At 39.7% G+C, this 19,552-nt stretch overlaps 1 protein-coding gene across 5 annotated transcripts in view; it reads left to right on the forward strand.

Moving 5' to 3' along the window:
- The first annotated feature begins 1,011 nt into the window (after positions 1 to 1,011).
- The window catches only part of LOC134349238 (rap guanine nucleotide exchange factor 6-like), a 406,825-nt gene continuing 388,284 nt past the window's right edge, over positions 1,012 to 19,552 (forward strand). For all 5 annotated transcript variants that reach the window (XM_063053253.1, XM_063053254.1, XM_063053257.1 and 2 more), the window contains exon 1: positions 1,012 to 1,549. In XM_063053253.1, coding sequence (XP_062909323.1) covers positions 1,481 to 1,549 — 69 coding nt within the window. In that variant the 5' untranslated portion in view covers positions 1,012 to 1,480. The remainder of the gene's footprint in view (positions 1,550 to 19,552) is intronic.

Consider the following 19,552-nt stretch of genomic DNA (forward strand, 5'->3'; position numbering starts at 1 on the left):
CACAAAGCGGAGTCAGCATATAGTAGTGACATAGATTGGCTAGTGGAATGGTGTCACAACAACCTTGCACTCAGTGTCAGCAAGACCAAGGAATTGATTGTTTACTTCAGGAAGAGAAAGTTTGAACAACACACTCTAATCCACATTGAGGGGCCAGCAGTGGAAAGGGTGAGCAGCTTCAAGTTCCTGGGCATCAACATCATGGTAGATCTATCTTGGGCCCAGCATATTGATGCAATCATGGAGGGGGCCTGCCTGAGGCTCTACTTCATTTGGAGTTTGAGGAGGTTTGGTACGTCATCAAAGACTTGAAAATTTTTACTGATGTACAGTGGAGAATATTCCTACTGGCTACATCACCACATAATATGGAGGCACCAATATGTAGGGTTGAAAGAGGCTGCAGAGAAATGTAGACTCAGTCATCTCCATCATGGGCAAACCCTTCCCACCATTGAGCACATATTCATGTGGTGGTACCTTAAGGTGACATTCATCATTAAGGACCCTCATCATATGTGATATGTCCTCTTCTCATTACCATCAGGAAGGAGGCCCGAAGACCCTCACTCACCATTTTTGGAACATCTTCTTTCACTCTGCTATCAGATTTCTGAATGGTCCATGGATACTACCTTGTTAATCGTTTTTGCACTACTGATCTAATTTTGTAACTGAAAGTATTGTTTATATCCTGTGCTGTATTGCTGCCGCAAAACATCAAATTTCAAGACATAAGTCAGTGACAATAAAACCTGATCTGATTCCGCTCTTCACAGATGCTACCTAACCTGTTAGCTGAATAATTACAGCACATTGTTTTTAATTTGAGTCGCTACCAAGCCGGCAAATAAGCGAGGAACACACGCTCCTGCCACGGCAGGCCTGGAACGGCAGACGAAAGAAATAAGCGCAGCGAGACCTGGCGGGCGGGTGCCCGCCGCCATCGCGCTGCAGTTTGATTGACGGGAGGTGAGGCCCCAGAGCGCGCATTGCGCGTGCTGTCGGCGCCCGAAGTTTGTGCTGGAGTTTGACAGAGCGGCGGACGGAGAGCGTGTGCAGCCGTGGCGGGCCTGCTGAATGCCCCTCGGCAAGATATGCAGCCGCACCGGAAAGTGTAAACCGTCGGGCAGAAGTTTCCCCGAAGGTTACGGATAGAAGCGGGCGGGTTCTCTCGTTTATCGCCGCACGGGAATCGGTCCAAAAATCGTAAAGTGAATTCTGGCTGTGAGTCGGTCGCCGTTAAAAATGTGTGGCAACGGGCTCCGGAGTCTGGATTGTGCCCTGGTCTCTTACTCAGCTTGTGAACTTTGACGGAGGCGTCGGTCGGGAGGATATTTAACGCAAACTTCATTGAAGGCGGCTTTCCCAGTCTGATCTCCCTTTTTACTCCCCTCTCTCTCTCCTCTTTCTTTCGGGTTTCGCCGCTCCCGGAGACTTTGCTTTCAGGTGGTAAGGGAGCCCGCGGCTCACAGGGATAATGACTTCCTACGTGGACCTACTTTTCAAGCAGGTTTTGATGAAAAAACCGTCAGAAAGAAGCCAGCAGGTAATTCCTTTCAAATACAACCAGTATTTTGTTACTTTTGAAGAGAGATATCCTACTTTCGACAGCACGCGCTGGCCGCTTAAAGGGAGTGTCCCTCGGGCTTTAATTTTGAATGTGCCGACTAAAACGTACGATTTGGCGGGTGGGAGGGGATATAGATTGACCTTCGTGTAATCAGTGTTTTGCGAATGAAACTGCTATTTGCAAAATATAGTTAGACAATCCAATTGGGGGAAAAAAAACTCCTCCAAGATCAGGAACATTGTTTCCCTGAACAATCAGTATTTTGCAAACATGTCGATTTAAGGAGTTCTGTTGTGAAAATCAAACCATTGTTAGAACTTATTAAACCCTGGAAACAATACTTCGAAGCTTAATTGTTCTATCCACATTGTCAAAATTTATTTCTGTGCAGTGTAACTGTCAACAGCACAAGTTTATTTTCTTTTATGTGGGTAGAGGTTACTTGTAGCTTTTGCTTTTGTTTGTCGTTCTAGTGAATGTGTTATACTGTATACTAGTTCATTCTTCCTGTGTGAAATCTGCCCTTCAAAGGTTAAACTTTGTGATGCTTGGTTTAATATTAAAAATGTGTACTACCACAAGGTTGACATCAGTTCTCCTTTTCTATGATTGCTTAATGATTTTTCCAGCAATATGATTCAGTTGCAATAAACTTAGAACTGAATTACAAGTTTATCTTTATTGAACTGCTTTCTATTCCTGCGCTCCAATTAGTGATTGAGGCTGTAATGCAAGTAGATGTGTTTGTGATCCACTATTGAGTTGACTTAATTTCATACTTTAAATACGTATAACAATACAAACTAGATCTTGAGCAGGTATAATAGGCTTAAAGGCTTCCAGGCAGCATTACAACTTCTAATAGTAAAGGTGGTACACATTATAATTATTTAATCATATCTTTAACAGTTGTAAAGCTTTTATATTTTGTCCATTTAATTTGAATGCCCATCTCCTATGAAAAGTTACATCTGGTATTCAGAATGAAATGAGAGAAAATCTGCAGATGCTGGAAATCTGAGCAACACACACAAAATACTGCAGGAACTCAGCAGGCCAGGCAGCATCTAGGTAAAGAGTACAGTTGACGTTTTGGGCCAAACCCCTTTGGCAGGACTCTCCATCCTGTGTGTTGTTCAAAATGAAATGCTTTTGGTAGGAACATTTTGAAATGACGTAAGGATACTTTCCTTGAGGTAGGAAAGTTTTAATATCTAATTTTTCCTTGGTGTTTACTTGGTGCCAAAAGAAATGAAGGTAATAAGTGAGGTTTTGGATCATACGCTTATTACAAGGAAGAAGATGTTTGCAGATTTGAACATATTAAGGTTTTAGTCCCTGGGTCCTGACCAGGTGCACCCTTAGACCTTATGGGAGGTTAGGCAAGAAATCGCAGAAGCTCTTATAGAGATATTTATTTTGTCATTAGTTACTGGTGAAATTCAAGAGGCTGGAGGGTGGCTAATGTTCCACTATTCAAGTAGTGTAGTAAGGACAGCCGCAGAAATTAGAGGCCGGTGAACTGATTTTCTAACTTTTGTGGGGAAGTTACTGAAGGGAATTCTGAAAACAAGGTCTATCATCTCTTGGATAGTCAAGGCCAGATCAGGAATAGCCAGTAAGGTTTGTGTCTTTGGGAGTTTTTTTTTGAAGAAGCAACTAAGGGGGATAGATGAAGATAGGGTAGAGAATGTTGTCTATATGGACTTTAGACCTGGAAGGTTAGTGTTATATTTTGTAACTTCAAACTAATTCAAAGGAAAACATGGGAATCCAGGAATGTGGGACTAACTTCAAGATTATTTAAAGCAAGGTCTGTATGTATCACGTGGTAGCATGATGATGTATGCAATTCATGTATTTATACATATGAACGTAATGAATTATTCAAATGAACAAGAATGCTTAATTAAACAATATTTATACAAGATCACTTAAATATTAAATACATGACAGTTGCATGAGATTCGGTAGGGAATGGTGAAGCTAGAGAGGTAGATTCAGAATTGGGCCTGATAGGAAGCACAAGGTAATGTATGGTTGATTCTTTGACTGGAGGCCTGTGACTAGTGGTATGTCCCAAGGTTTGATGTTATTCATTATTTAGGTAAATGTTTGGATATGAGTGTACATGGCATGATGAGCAAGTTTGATGATACTAAATGAGGCACAATGGTAGTGTAGCCGTTAGCGCAAGGCTGTTATAGCTCGGGGTGCTCAGAGTTCTATTCCGGTGCTGTCTGTAAGGAGTTTATACATTCTCTGCATGACCACATGGGTTTCCCTTGGCTGCTCTAATTTTCTTCCACAGTCCAAGGACATATGGGTTAGGAGTTTAGGCTAACGTTAATAGGTAGGTTGCTGGGCAGTGCGGTTCGTTTGGCCGGAAGGGCCTTTTCTGCGCCGTATCTCTAAATAAAAATAAATGAGATCTTGTTGTTAGTAAAGCAGATGACATTCAGTTACAAAGAGATCTTGATCAGTCAGGGAGATATACTTGGATACATGTGAGGTGATGCATTTTAGATCTTCAAACCAGGGTAGGGCTTATACCGTGAATGGCTTAGACAGGTTAGGAGAATGGGCAAAGAAGTGGCAGATGGAATAAGGTGTGGGGAAGTGTATGGTCAAGCACTTTGGTAGAAGAAATGAAAAGGTTGACTATTTTTTAACTGGAGAGAAAATGGCAAGAGCATTTGATGGCTCTGGGCCTGTATTCACAAGAAGTCGGAAGAATGAGGGGTGACCTCATTTGAAATCTATTGAATGGTGAAAGACCTTGAATGAGTGCATATGGTTTCTATGGTGGGAGAGTCCAAGACCAGAGGATACAGTCTGAAAGCAGGGGGATGTGTATTTATAGCAGAGGTGGATAGATTCTTGATTGGTTAGGGCATGAAGATATATGGGGAGAAGGCTTGAGATTGGAGCTGAGGATGAAATGGCAGAACAGACTTGATGGGCCATATAGCCTCATTCTGCTCCTATCTATATCTTGTGGTCTTACAGCTACAGAACGGTCTCCTTGTAGTTTACCAGAAGGCATCTCATTGCCAGGGACTTCATAAACAGCCTCATCCCAATGAGCGAAGAGCTTTTCCCTGAATTGTAGTCAGGATTTTGTCTATGTAGAGCATGACACTGAAGTAGTCCTGTGAGAAACCAACAGCTAAACGTGACTTTTTCTGGCTTGGCTAAAACCTTGTGACTCTGCTGGGAGAGACTGTAGAGCACTCTACTGAAATTTGATGATCTGCAGAAGTTATGAATGAACCAGGTTCCATTTTCCTCATGATAGCATGCAGGCCATGATCTTAATGAACAGGTCTACATTAGAAAGATTTCAGTGCAATCTGGTGACAAATAAGGAGATGTCTTGTTGTATAAGATGCTGCACCTCACCCCCAACAAGCTTTGTGTTGAATTCACGTACAGATATGGAAAATCTCAACCCACATCACTTGCATTTCAGAATCATGGTTAATGTAATCTCAGTAGTCAAGCGATAATATGTAGACAGTGTACGAGGGGTGATTGATAAGTTTGTGCCTAAGGTAGAAGGAGTCACTTATAGAAAACCTAGCACATTTATTTTTCCTACATTTGCACACTTAGTCCAGCGGTCGTGGAGCATACGGATCCCTTCTTTGTAGAAGTTGGCACCTTGAACCTCCAGAAGTGTCCACGGCAGGGGTGATTGATAAGTTTGTGGCCTAAAGTAGAAGGAGATGAGGAGAAACTTCAATCTTCCTGCGTTTACACTCAAAAGAGTTGAACTGCACGTGCATGTAACGAGAGCTGTATAACTCATGTCTTTCTACCTTAGACCACGAACTTATCAATCACCCCTGCTGTGGACCACCTGGAGGTCCAAGACACTCTCGTTACATGCACATGCAGTTCAACTCTTTGAGTGATAATGCAGAAAGTTTGAAGTTAATAACTCATCTCCTTCTACCATAGGCCACAAAGTTATCAATCACCCCTGCTGTGGACCACTTCTACAAAGAAGGGATCCGTATGCTCCATGACCACTGGACTAAGTGTGTACCTGTAGGAGGGGACTATGTTGAAAAATAAATGTGCTAGGTTTTCTAAAATTGACTCCTTCTATCTTAGGCTACAAACTTATCAATCACCCCTCATATTTGATGTTGACAAAATTAAGTATTCTGCAAATTTGTTTTTGCTCTCAGCCAGTAAAAGTTTTAAGGCACAGAAAAATGGAGATGAATTTCCATATTTCAGGATGGATTTGCTGGAGCTGTTCTCTTGTTCTTGTTCCTGCTGCCTTCCATGGTGACAGAAGTCACAGGTTTGTGAGAAGTTGGAGTCGTTGATAAAATGGTTGTTTGTAGATTTAAGAACAAGAAACTTGACATGATCCCAACATTCCTATATGTTTCTGGGACATGGATAATCAGCATGAGATGTTAAAAAGCACGGAGAGATAGATAACACTGGAGTTATTTCACGTCTACTGGTATGATTGGCGAATCAGCATCAATAGCCTCTATCAGGCCAATTTCTCCAATACTGAGATGCTAATCATGCACATTAGGTTATTTTGGGCAACCAATGCATTAAAGTACCTAACATCAACCTCTTGAAATAGACACTCTCTTCCAAACTAAGTGGACAGAGTGAAAGATGCAAGATGTCCTTAAACAGACCTTAGGATATGGGTGAAGGAATGTAGCATTCTCACTGACTCTCAGGAACTATTGGCCTATGATTGCTCAGAGTGTAGGAAACATTCAGAAGGCCATGAGAACTTCAATTCCATATGCATAGAAGCTTAGCAAAAATAGCTAAGGAAATGCAGCACCTCCCAAACCACCCATTTCACAAAGCACTATCAGCCCCACCTGCAGCAAAATTTGTGGGTCCTACATTGGTATCATCAGGCATCACATTACCCATCTATTTGCAAGTTAAAACTTATTTTTCATCACTGTTCTCCATTATGAAGAATGGTCTTTGACTTGGAAATGCTAAATCTCTTCCTTCCCCAGATACTGCTTGAATTCCTTAGTGTTGACTTGCTGACTATTGCAGCATTTTTCATTTCAGATAAGAGTGCAAATCTTAAAAATATGTATCACATAAAAGAATAAAATGTTTTTCTTTTGATGGAAAGTTAAGTTTTTTTTCCTAAAGAAATATCTGATTTTTCAGTTTTATGTACCTATCTGTCCAATTAAACTTTAAAGTTCTGAGGCATATCCTGTGACAAGAAGTCAATGACTGACTGATCAAAAAAGGACAAAAAATGTTTCAAGTGGTGTTGTATATTCAAACAAAATCATTAAAACTGGATTGCTCTTGCATTCTTCTTGCACATAAAAGGATAACATTAATAAATATTCTTTATAGTGCTTTGCCAATAGCAGCCTTTGAAATGTTAAAGTTTTAAAAAAATTGTGGAATATCCAACTAGCTAACATAAAAAGTTAAGCCATTGGAACACTCTTTAAGAGTTTTAATATTAAGAATGTTATTTGAACAATATTTAATAAGGAGGGTATAATGAACAGGGTGAAGCAGTGCATGCTTTACATTTGTGAGATAGGATTTGAAAATAGGCTTGGACATATTGGGGCAAAAACCTCTTGTTCTTTTCACTTGTGGGGTTATGTGGATGCTGTTACTGACAAGCACGTAGGATTCAATCGGGTTTGCTAGTTTAGATTAGATTAGATTAGATCAGATTAGATTATGAGATCACTTTCAGTCATTTTGAAAATATAAGCTGTATCATGATCCTGAATCTGATGAGAAGTACCAATATTCATTTTACAACATAGTGTGACTGAGTTTGATAACTTGGCTATCTGTAAGGATACATATTTCACAAATTTACTATATTTCCCATTCTCTTTCACTCAGGATCTGAATATTTTATACTAGATAAAATGCATTTTATTCAACTGGGTTTGGTGATTTTTAATTGTTGGCATTCATTGACGATTTGGCATCAGCGAGTTTTTGATACATAGATATTTGTCTCTTGACAGTTAAAGCTGTAAAAAGCATTCTAAGTTGCTGCGTTACATTTGTGGCACAATAGAATACTATCAATGATCGACAGAAAGCAGCAATGGTACCAATAAACAAATATTTTGACCAAATACCTAAAGTAGGTTGGCTGTTAAAAGGTGACATGTAGCTGGAATACAAACCTTGCAACAATCAATATTTTCCCACTCCTTCAAGCTGATTGGTTGCCTATATCTTCAGGGGGCATGATGATTAAACTAGATGGATTAATGCCTGTGGACATGGCTCTGTAGTCGTGGAGGACTAGGAAATTTTGCCAATGTAGCCCAATGTTTGTAGCACTATTTGTTAAATGCATATTCACATGATTTAATATAAGATCTCAAAATATGTGTAGTTTTATCTTTAGACACTCTTTTTACAAAGAAATTTATTCCTTATTTGCCTCATATGTGCACATATGATTTCTTTGTTCTTGTTGAGCTGTGATGCAGAGAGTATCTTTTGAGCATCAGATTTGGCACTGCTTATTTTCCAACAGAATTTAAAATGTAATTGGCAACTCTGTTACCACTTTGTTCTTGGCTACCTTTGAGGCAGCTAAAGCTCTACTAAGACAATCAATTGCTGCTGCCCTCTGTATCATTCCATTTTTTACCCCTCAAATAAACATTCTGATATCAGGGTTATAATAAACTTTACTTAACTGTATCATGTTCATGCTTAGTTCTGTCTGGGAAAAGATAGATTCAGAACTTGCAAATAATGTGGCAGAATGTCTGGAATTATTTGCAGTTTGCTGGGAGTGTTGAATCAAACTGCTTCATCCCATTTGAATTTATTTCAAAATAAGCACATTTTTCTGAAATTTGATGGAAGTAGACTCCTAAAGGTAGGTAACACACACAACACACTCCTGTAGGTAGGTGCTTATTGGGTTAATTCAGGAGTCTGTTGCCAGCTATTGGGTTTCATTTGTCAGCATTTTCATTTGGGCAATTGTGAGAACTATGTTTTATGTTGATTTTAAAGAACTGATGAAACAAAAAAAAATGTACATTAACTACTAAATTAACTACTATGTTTTTGGAATTGTCACGTACCCTGCGACGGGAATAAAGAACCAGCAGAGATGGAAAACACTTTGGAGTCCAGTACTGCTATAAACTAATAATATTTATTAGTAACCACACAATACCACACAATATAAATGTAGATAAATCAAACAGGTTAGCAATGATTTTATATATATATATGTAAGTATATCAGTAAGTGTGGAAATATATGTATGAAAAACCAAGCTTCTTTAAGTCTAGGGGTAAAAAGATACAGTCTTACGATGATGAGTAAAGTTCAGTTTGTGGTATTGAGTTGAGTAGTAATGGAGAGAGAGAGGGAGAGATTTGAGTCTTCAGGTGAGCTGATGCTGTCGATCTTCTCATCGCCCTTTGAAATCCTTTCAAAGTCACCAACTGTGACTTTAACAAAGGGGACCGGTTTTCTGTGGTGGAGCTATCCCCCAGGCGAGGGTGGACACATGGACTACTTCCCACCAGTCAACCCTTTTCCTCTTTCCACTGCAAGAACGATGGATCGATCTGCCTGATTGATCCTCCAAAACCCACTTTTTCTGTGGGCACAACAATGCTCATTCAGTGTCCAAACATGTGTCTGAGGTCTGTATCATCTGACCTCCTATTTATCTCACTGTACTGGGACCACCTGTCATTGAAATAACTCCTCCTTCCTCCCTCTGTGAAGAAATGCAAGCAGGCAAAAATCCTTGAAGAAAATGTCAACAACCTGCAGAAAATCATAACATTGAGTGTCCATTAAATTACACCGCCTTTGGTCACCGTAGCAACTTATGAGCTGCTCAGTGCTGTCTCAAACTCCAACTCAGTAGAAATCCAAAGTTACTTCCAGTGCCTTAAAGTGACAGTCCAACCGTTAGTCTTCATCTCTGTCCCTCTCTTTTACAAACAAGCTGTTGGTGTTAAATAACTCTCTCCCTCTTTTCAAAAGCACAGTTCATAGGGGTACTTCGGCACTAAAATGGGCTTTAAATGATGAACAATGGCAATTCTGAAAGATATGTGTATATAACTAGAGCATGCACTTAATATGATATTCTGTTAATACGAAGTTGTATGGAGTCATGTCTTTGGCAGGAGACAATACCTACCAACATGGGTTTCATTGACGGTTGTCTGCAACATAACATAATATGATTGAGTTTGTAATGCTTGCTTTTGTATATTTAATACAGCTTCAGAGTCAGTGGATTGCTAATGAAGTATAGCTACTTCTTTTGTAGGTGCACTGGTAATATTAACTAAGAGGGGAATTTTACTGGAATTCCTAAAGCAATGCTTGATTGTTGACTTGTGCCATGAGATTTTGTGCAGCAGAATGAGCTCTGATTTTAAAAACTCATTGAAGCTCTACCTGTGAATGTAATATGAAATGAGACTGGATTTATTTTCCAGAAGTTAAGGTGGGACTGAAAAAATATAGCCAGTGATACACTTGGAGATCCAAGACAGAAGGCAGAGTATTCTTTGCAGTAATATTTACAACCAAGAAGACAGTGTATTGACTTAATCAAGAATTGTATTAGCTAGGAATCCAAAATGAATTAGTTTTGAAATTCAATACCTTAATTTCAAAGTATCAGAGTTAAATCTTGAATCATTTAGAATGTAAATCCTTTGAAGTTATTTTTACACTTTTAAAAACCACTCATTTCATTTTCAATTAATGTTTTAATTGACATGTGCACCATTTATATTCCCTTTTGTTTGAAAGCCCCCCAAGGATCAAACATTGGTAGGTGTTTATTTCTGTCTAATTAAGCTCCATACTAATACCTTGTAGGAAACCGCTTTCTTCTTTCAGTTGTTATTACTGGTATACTTGGGCTTATTTCAATAACATGAAGGAATGGGGGGAAAAAAATGAAGACAAAAGAAGCCAGACACCTAATGATTAATATGCTTCTATACTGGCCAAACAGAGCATGAATTATTGTAAGTGCTTCACATATCGTACACTTAGTTAGTTAAGTTAGTCTGTCCCGAGCCTTATAGGCTCTTCAGGCTGGTGCTTATGCCGGTTTCTGTGGCGTGAAGTGACTGAGAGTATGAGACTTCCCCTCGGATAGGACGCCAGTCTATCACGAGATTAACCCCCAGCATTTTGCCGGTACCCATTTTCAGCTGGGTGGACTGGAGCAGTGTGTGGTTAAGTGTCTTGCTCAAGGATACAACATGCTGCCTCAGCTGGGGCTCAAACTCACGACCTTCAGCTCGCTAGTTCAATGCCTTAACCACTTGGCCACGCGCCGCAACACTTACTTTAGTAATGGACCAATCGGGGGGGGGGGGGAAGCTGCTCTAATGCTATATTTCTGATCGTGTGAGACCACATGAATTATTCACAGCCTGGTATGGTAACACCAATGCCCTTGAATGGAAAACCTATAAAGTAAAGGAGTGAATACAGCCAGTCCCATCACAGGCTAAGCCCTTCCCACCATTGAGCACATTTACAAGAGTCAGAATCAGGTTTATTATCACCAACATGTGCTGTGAAATTTGTTAATTTCACAGCAGCAGTTCAATGCAATACATAATATGGAAGAGGGGGGAAAATAAAGTAAATCAATTACAATATAAAAAAATGAGATAGTGTCCAAGACAGGGGTAGGCATCCTACGGCCCGTGGGCCAGATCCGGCCCACGAAGGTATTTTGACCGGTCTGCGAGCAAATATTGGGATACTATGCTTATCCGGCCTCTGAGCGATTTTTCCTTATTCTGAGTGTTTCACCCGACTACACTGATGGACATGCATGGCGTCTTGTTACACTGGCCCCAGGTTCCATTTTGTTCCAAACCAAACACTGGTATAACGGGAAGGCAAACTACCTTATTAATATGTATTAGATACTCTCCGTGCACGCGCAAGTTTTTAGATGGGATCGTTCAAATTTGTAAACAGAAACAGCGTCACTGTGTTTTAACAAGAAATCCACACTAAATATCCAGATATTTACATGTGATATGATACTTGTTGAATAACTTGCATTTTGAAATAAAATCAAAGAAAAAAATTCCAATGGCAATGAATGCGAAACGCAGGAAGGTAGATGCTGAGTGCCGAAAAAGCCGTGAAAATAAAGGAAATACCCGTGCCAGCTACGAATTCTCAAAACAGATTGCAGAAGGATCAAGCCTTTTACAGATGGACAGTTTGTCAAAGAATGTTTACTGGCAGTGGTGGATATTGTTTGTCCTGAAAAGAAATCTTTATTTGCATCATCAACCTGTCAGCAAGAACGATCACACGGTGAGATGAAGAAATGTCTGCAGATGTTAAAAGTTGTTTAATGGATGCCTGCAATGAATTGCATTTTTTTTCAATTGCGCTTGATGAGAGTACAGATTTGAGAGACACTGCTCAACTTGCAGTGTTTGCGTGAGGAGTGACCTCAGCTTTTCAAATTTTTGAAGAATTTATTCAATTAATTCCTATGAAGGACACAGTTACTGGAGCAGACATTTTTGAAGCTTTGTTGAAAATGATGTCAGAAATGAAATTTAATGTGTCGAAGCTAATTGGCATCACAGCTGATGGGGCACCAGTAATGGTGGGACAGAAAAACTGAACTGAGTTTGTTGATTACTAATTGGCATCCTTGGTTAAGCACAAATGATTTTCTAGCATGTGTTATTCATTAGTTTGAGGCAAAACATAACTAGATGTATTTAAATGGATAATTCCCATATTTCAAGTTTTTTATGGCATATATCTTGCCCACCGTCTGCTCATTAATACGCGATCCAGCCCACAGAGGCAAAAAGGTTGCCGACCCCTGGTCCAAGGATTCAATGTCCATTTAGGAATCGGATGGCAGAGGGAAAGAAGCTGTTCCTGAATCACTGAGTGTGTGCCTTCAGGCATCTGTACCTCCTAACTGATGGTAACAGTGAGAAAAGGGCATGCCCTGGGTGCTAGGCATTCTTAATAATGGACGCTGCCTTTTTGAGACACTGCTCCCTGAAGTATCCTGGGTACTTTGTAGGCTAGTACCCAAAATGGAGCTGACTAGATTTACAACCATCTGCAGCTTCTTTCTGTCCTGTGCAGTGGCCCCCCCCACCATACGACGCAGTGATGCAGCCTGTCAGAATGCTCTCCACTGCACAACTATAGAGGCATTTGAGTGTACTTGTTGACATGCCAAATCTCTTCTAACTCCTAATGGAAGTATAGCTGCTCTCTTGCCTTCTTTATGACTACATCAATATGTTGGGACCAGGTTAGATCCTCAGAGATCTTGACACCCAGGAATTTGAAACTGCTCACTCTCTCCACTTCTGATCCCTCTATGAGGACTGGTATGTGTTCCTTTGTCTTACCCTTCCTGGTCCACAGTCAGCTCTTTTGTCTTACTGACGTTGAGTGCCAGTTTGTTGCTGCGGCACCAGCCGTGTTGTTGTAGGAAAGCAGCATCCATCATGAAGAACCCCCACCATTCAGGTCATGCACTCTTCTGCTGCTGCTATCAGGAAGCAGGTACAGGAGCCTCAAGTCTCACACCACCAAGTTCCGGAATAGTTCTTGCCTCTCAGCTACAAGGCTGCTGAACTAAGGGGGATAACTTCACTCACCCCAACACTAAACAGATTCCACGCTTTATAGTCTCACTCCTAAGGACTCTACAGCTTGCGGTCTCAGTATTTTTTTGTTTATTATTTTTTGTATTTCCATTTTGTTTTTTGAACATTGGTTGTTTGTCTTTTTCGTGTATGGTTTTTCATTGATTATATTGTGTTTCTTTCTATTCACTGTGATTGCCTGTAAGAAAATGAATCTCAGGGTAGTATATGATGCCATATATCTACTTTGAAAATAAACTTACTTTGAACTTTGTTCTACTGATCCCTCCCTACATCTTTGCCTCTGAAATTAACTTGTATTCTCTCTTTCTCAGGTTTGACAGATGGTCTTCGATCTAAAATTGTAATTTTTCTTTTTCTACAAATGCTTCTTGGATTGAGTGCTCCAGCATTTTCTGATATTATTTAATACTTAGTTCATCTATTTTTCCTAGTATTCACTGACACAGTAAAGATAAGGGCCTTTTATCTTGGCATAACTTTAAAACAATACACTTGTAATTATGTTCCACAAATGCTGTTACAATTATTTTTATTTTAAACAGAAAGCTAAAATCAAAGGAGTTCCACTTCTGAGAAATGTTTTGTATTGATTGTGCCCACCCTGATATTGTTTTTAGATATTTATAAACCCATAGTTAGTTAAAAGATAATAGAATCTATTTGCATGTTGCATTTAAGCAATTCACATTTTTCATAATTGAAATTCACTTTATACAGAATCTGGTATTTTTTCTCTACCTCTACTGTGTCACTGTCTCTGCTGTGTCCTCCCATTTTGCCAGCAATCTGCATCTATTATTTATCACTTGAAGTACTTGAATCTCTTTCCCATCAGGCAGAAGGACTGTTCAATTGTAGTCATATTATAAATAAACTGGGGCATTTAAACCTTGTTAAGTTTCTATCATTTGCTGAGCATCAGCTCTGAACTGAAGCCTCATCCTGATAGTACAATTGAAATGAAAACCCAAACCTGTCTTACCTTTCATTCATTTGAACAGCTGAATGACCTTGCAGCAACGTAACCTAATTGACAGGCGAAGGTGGGCCAGAGAGAAGTAAACCACATAGAATAGAATGTGTATTGGTAGATTAGGCACACCAGTCTGCATTTGGATTGTTGTGCCAGAAAAGCTTAAGTTACTGTTTTTTTCACCTAAGCTAATCAAAAAAAAATGTGAAAGGAAATGCAGGTAGACCTGGGTTACATAAACATTCTGTCCTGAAAACTATCTGTAAGTCAATTTCTCCATTTTTCAGGGAAGTCCCTTTCTTATAGCTACCTGTCGCTCTAAATACATTAGCTATAGTTTAATCATTGAATAATCAGTCTAACACTACCCATAACTGAACCATAAGATATGTACAGTATTGAGTTATTGTAAATGCTATTAAACATTTTATTATTGCTGCCTTGTAATATACTAAAAGAGCATGGGAGATTTCCATAAAGTTAGATTACTATAAATCAGGTTTTTCATAACATGAAGTTGTGCATGTATAAAGTGTACAGGTCCTTCTCGGGGTACAAATGTCTAAATTATGGACACCATGTAAGCATGAGCAACCATTTGGCAAACCAGTAGAATGGGTGAAGGTGGATCTGCTGTGCAGCTGCAGGCATCTTTTGGGGACGTGGGAATGGGACATTTCCAACTGCCTTCTCTCCCGACCTCCACCCCAAGCGCCAATATTTGGGAGCTGGGCTGAGCTGAGAGGGCTTGCATTACTGAGACTCACTCATTCCCTGAGTCAGTGAGGCCAGATGGCAGCTGTTCTTCCTGTGCTTGTTCTGTCCTGTCACAGTTGGTTTGGTAATCCTCTCCCACACATTGTTTTTGTTCATTTACAAATTATAAACAGTTTGGTTCATGAACAATTCTTGGCAATGTAACCTGGGAACTGCCTGTACTTGATGAATGAAATGTAAATTGTAGTTAATGTTTTACTGTAAAGATATGGCAATAAATTTTGGATGCATTGGAGATTCAGAAGCCAAGAGTGGATCAATGTGTACATTTAGGTTTGTTAAAGGGATTTTTAAAATATTAATTATGTAAAAAAATCTTAGATTTTTTGTACAATATCCAATGTGTGTCTCTTTCTATCAGATTTTGATTTTTCTTACAGAACCATAGAATTTTATTGCACAAAAATGGACCCTTTTTGCTCACCTTGTCCTTGCCAATTATGATGCCTATCTACTCCAATCCTGTTTGACTGCATTAAGCCCAAATCTCTTCAACCCCTTCCCATTGAAGTACCCATCCAAATGCATTTTAAAGTTGTAAATATGCCTACGTCTACCACCTCCACTGATGGTTGGTTCCCGATAAACAAGAGCCTCTGTGTGGCAAAACCTGCCCTTCAAGTCTTTCCTAAATTTTTCCCATCTGTCCTTAAACCTATGCCTTTAGTATTCCACTTCCCTGCCCTGGGAAAAAGATTTTGACTATTTATCCTATCTGTGCTCCTCAATTTTATAAACTTCTATAAGGTTACCCCTCTGTCTTCTCTGTTCCTGTGGGAGTAGACCCAGCTTATTCAATTTCTCCTCCAACCCTCATTGCAGCATCTTGGTAAATCGAAGTCAGGGCGTTTTAACAGCATGGAACCAGGCCTTTCAGCCTGGTTCATCCATGCTGGTCAAGGTGCCTTCTTGAGTTTGTCCAATTTGTCTGCGATTAGTTATCGCATTAAGCCCTTCCTATCTGTGTACCTGAACAAGATGGAGTCCTTACCTCGCAGTCTATCTCGATATGTCCTTGCACTTCATTGCTTACCTGCATTGCACTTCCTTTGTAACTGTAACACTTTATTCTGCATTCTGTTACTGTTTTACCTTGCATTATCTCAGTGCACTGTTGTAATCAATTGATCTGAGTGAATGGTATGCATGACAAATATTTCACTGTGTCTCTGTACACATGAAAATATAGTCCAATTTACCAATTTTGATTTACTAAAATCTTCTACACCCTCTCTGTTGCTACCACATTCTTCCTTTAGTGTGGTGACCAGAACTGTACACAGTAATCCAAGTGCAGTGTAACCACTGTTAGGTACACCCCAACTTTTAGCCCATGAAGGCAAGCATACCAAATGTTGAAATCATTACTTTGTAACCCGTGATGCCACTTTTAGGGAGTTGTGTACCACAAGGTCTTTCTGTACTCCAATGCTCTTTACTCTATATGTGGTACTATAATTTCACCTATTAAACCACATTACCTCACGTGTCTGGATTGGATGCCATATGCTATCACTTTGCCGAATCTTGCAGCTGCTCTGTGTCTAATTGTACTATTGGACAACTTTCTTTGTTAGCTACAATTCCACCAATTTTGTCTTTTGCACATTTCAAGAATCGACAGATTCTGGCATTGTACCGGATGACTGGAAAATTGCAAATGTTACTCCGCTATTTAAGAAGGGTGAGAGGCAGCAGGAAGGAAACTATAGACCTGTTAGCCTGACATAAGTGGTTGGGAAGTTGCTGGAATCGACTGTGAGGGATGAGATTACGGAGTACCTGGAGGCATATGACAAGAAAGGCCAAAGCCAGCATGCTTTCCTGAAAGGAAAATCCTGCCTGACAAAGCTACTGCAGTTCTTTGAGGAAGTTACAAGCAGGGTAGACAAAAGAGATGCAGTAAATATGGTGTACTTGGATTTTCAGAAGGCCTTTGACAAGGTGCCATACACGAGGCTGCTTAGCAAGATAAGGGCACATGGAATTACAAGAAAGTTACTAGCTTGGTTGGAGCATTGGCTGATCGACAGAAAACAGAGTGGGAATAAAGGGATCCTATTCTGGCTGGCTGCTGGTTACCAGTGGTGTTCCACAAAGGTCAATGTTGGGACTGTTGCTTCTTATGATGTATGTCAATGATTTGGACTATGGGATTATTGGATATGTGGCAAAATTTGCTGATGATACAAAGATAGGTGGAGGAGTGGGTAATGTTGAGCCTGCAGAGAGACTTGGATAGTTTAGGGGAATGGACAAAGAAGTGGCAAATGAAATACAATGTTGGAAAGTGTATGGTCATGTACTTTGGTGGAAAAAAATAAGTGGGCAGACTATTATTTAGATGGGGAGAAAATTCAAAATGCAGAGATGCAAAGGGACTTGGGAGTCCTTGAGCAGGATACCCTAAAGGTTAACCTCCAGGTTGAGTTGGTAGTGAAGAAGGCACTTTTTTTTTGTTTGTTAGTTGGGTTTTTTTTGTTTTAGTTAGTAGGAGTCCTTTTTTCCTTCTTTCTTTTTTCAAAAAAAAAGCTTTAAATTTTTGTTTTTTTTAAATTATTATGATTGATATACTGTTTAGTTTGGTTAATAGTTTGACTTATTATACTTATTGATATATTGACTTGATTATTTTAATGTATTTTTCTTTGTCAATTTTCAATAATTAATAAAAAGATTTAAAAATGAGAAGGCAAATGCAATGTTGGCATTCATTTCTAGAGGTATAGAATATAAGAGCAGGGATGTGATGTAGAGGCTCTATAAGGCACTTGTGTGACCACACTTGGAGTATTGTGTGCAGTTTTGGGCTCCTTATTTTAGAAAGGGTATACTGACGTTGGAGAGGGTTCAGAGAACATTCATGAGAATGATTCCAGGAATGAAAGGGTTACAGTATAAGGAACATCTGGCAGCTCTTGGGCTGTATTCCCTGGAGTGCAGGAGAATGGGGGGGGGGTGGGGGGCAGAATCTCATATAAACATTCCAAATGTTAAAAGGCCTGAACAGATTAAATATGGCAAAGTTATTTCCCATGGTAGCGGAGTTTAGGACAAGAGGGCACAACTTCAGGATTAAAGGATGTCCATTTAGAACAGAGATGCGGAGAAATCTCTTTAGTCAGAGGGTGGTAAATCTGTGGAATTTGTTGCCACAAGAGGCTGTGGAGGCCAAGTCATTGGATGTATTTAAGGCAGAGATAGATAGGGTCTTGATTAGCCGGAGCATCAAAGGGTATGGGGAGAAGGCAGGGGAGTGAGGATGACTGGAAGAATTGGATCAGCCCAATTCTTCCCAAATGGTGGAATAGACTTGATGGGCCCAATGGCTTACTTCTGCTCCTATATCTTGTGGTCTTAATAAGACCAGCTGGCCTATGTTCATATATTTACAAGGAACAAATGTCCCGGTATTGATCCTTGCAGTACACTACTTGTAACAGACTTCTCGTCAGTAAAGCACTCATCTAATGCTACCCTCTACCTCCCATCACCAAGCCATTTTGGTATCCTGTTTGCCAACGTGCTACTGATCCCCTGTGTCTTAACCTTCTAGATCAGCTGACCATGTGGAACATCAGCTTTGTTGACTGCTCAGCTATCATCAAATTTCTTAGTAACCTCCTCGAAATAACTTAATCAGCTTTGTGAGGCATGATCTTCCTTCCACTTAGATTTACTTGCTAACGGACTGAATTCGTATAGGAGGTTTTGTGTGTTTAAGATCGCTTTAACAAAATTGTTTTATATGTTCTTACGATAAAACAGCATCGACAAATGAATGGCTGTGACTCTGCTGCTGGAAACACTTGGTTGTACTGCATTTTTTTCAACTAGCCTGAACATGAGCCATATGATCTCCTTTGTAATCAGTTTTCTATGATTCTACTTATAAACTAATTATAAGTATAGTTAGTTTTGTGTAAGCATTTGTTTAAATTCTTATTCCACTTTGGGGTGCTACAGAGTTCCTAAACACTTTGACAAAGAAGAGCAAGGTTAGTTATTGAGCATGTCTTGATTGCCATTCTTTGAGTCTTTAGGGGGTTAGTGGGCTTGAGTGTTCAATAAAATTAATTTTTGGCTTGTTAGTGGTTTTGGTTATTGTAACCAATATTAGTTTTTTAAAAAAATTCCAATGGAATACAGCATAGGTAACTGTGAGTTTATGCAGTTTGGTGGGAGTAGTAAGGGTATAGACTATTTTATAAATGGGGAGAGAATTTGGAAATCAGAAATGCAAAAGGACTTCGGTGTCCTAGTCCTCAAGTTAACTTGCAGGTTGAGTTTGTAGTAAAGAAAGTAAAAGTAATGTCAGCAGTCATTTCAAAAGGGTTAGAACATAAGGATGTACTATATTGCTCAAACTATTTGGAATATTATGAGTGGTTTTTGGGGCTGTATCAAAGGAAGGATGTACAAGCCTGGAGAGGATCCAGAGGAGCTTCACAAGCATGAACCCAGGAATGAAATGCATAATATATGAGGAGCGTTTGATGTCCCTGGGCCTGTACTTGGAGCTCAGAAAGATGGGGATGGCCA

Source organism: Mobula hypostoma, chromosome 7, assembly GCF_963921235.1.
Source record: "Mobula hypostoma chromosome 7, sMobHyp1.1, whole genome shotgun sequence".
NCBI lineage: Eukaryota > Metazoa > Chordata > Chondrichthyes > Myliobatiformes > Myliobatidae > Mobula > Mobula hypostoma.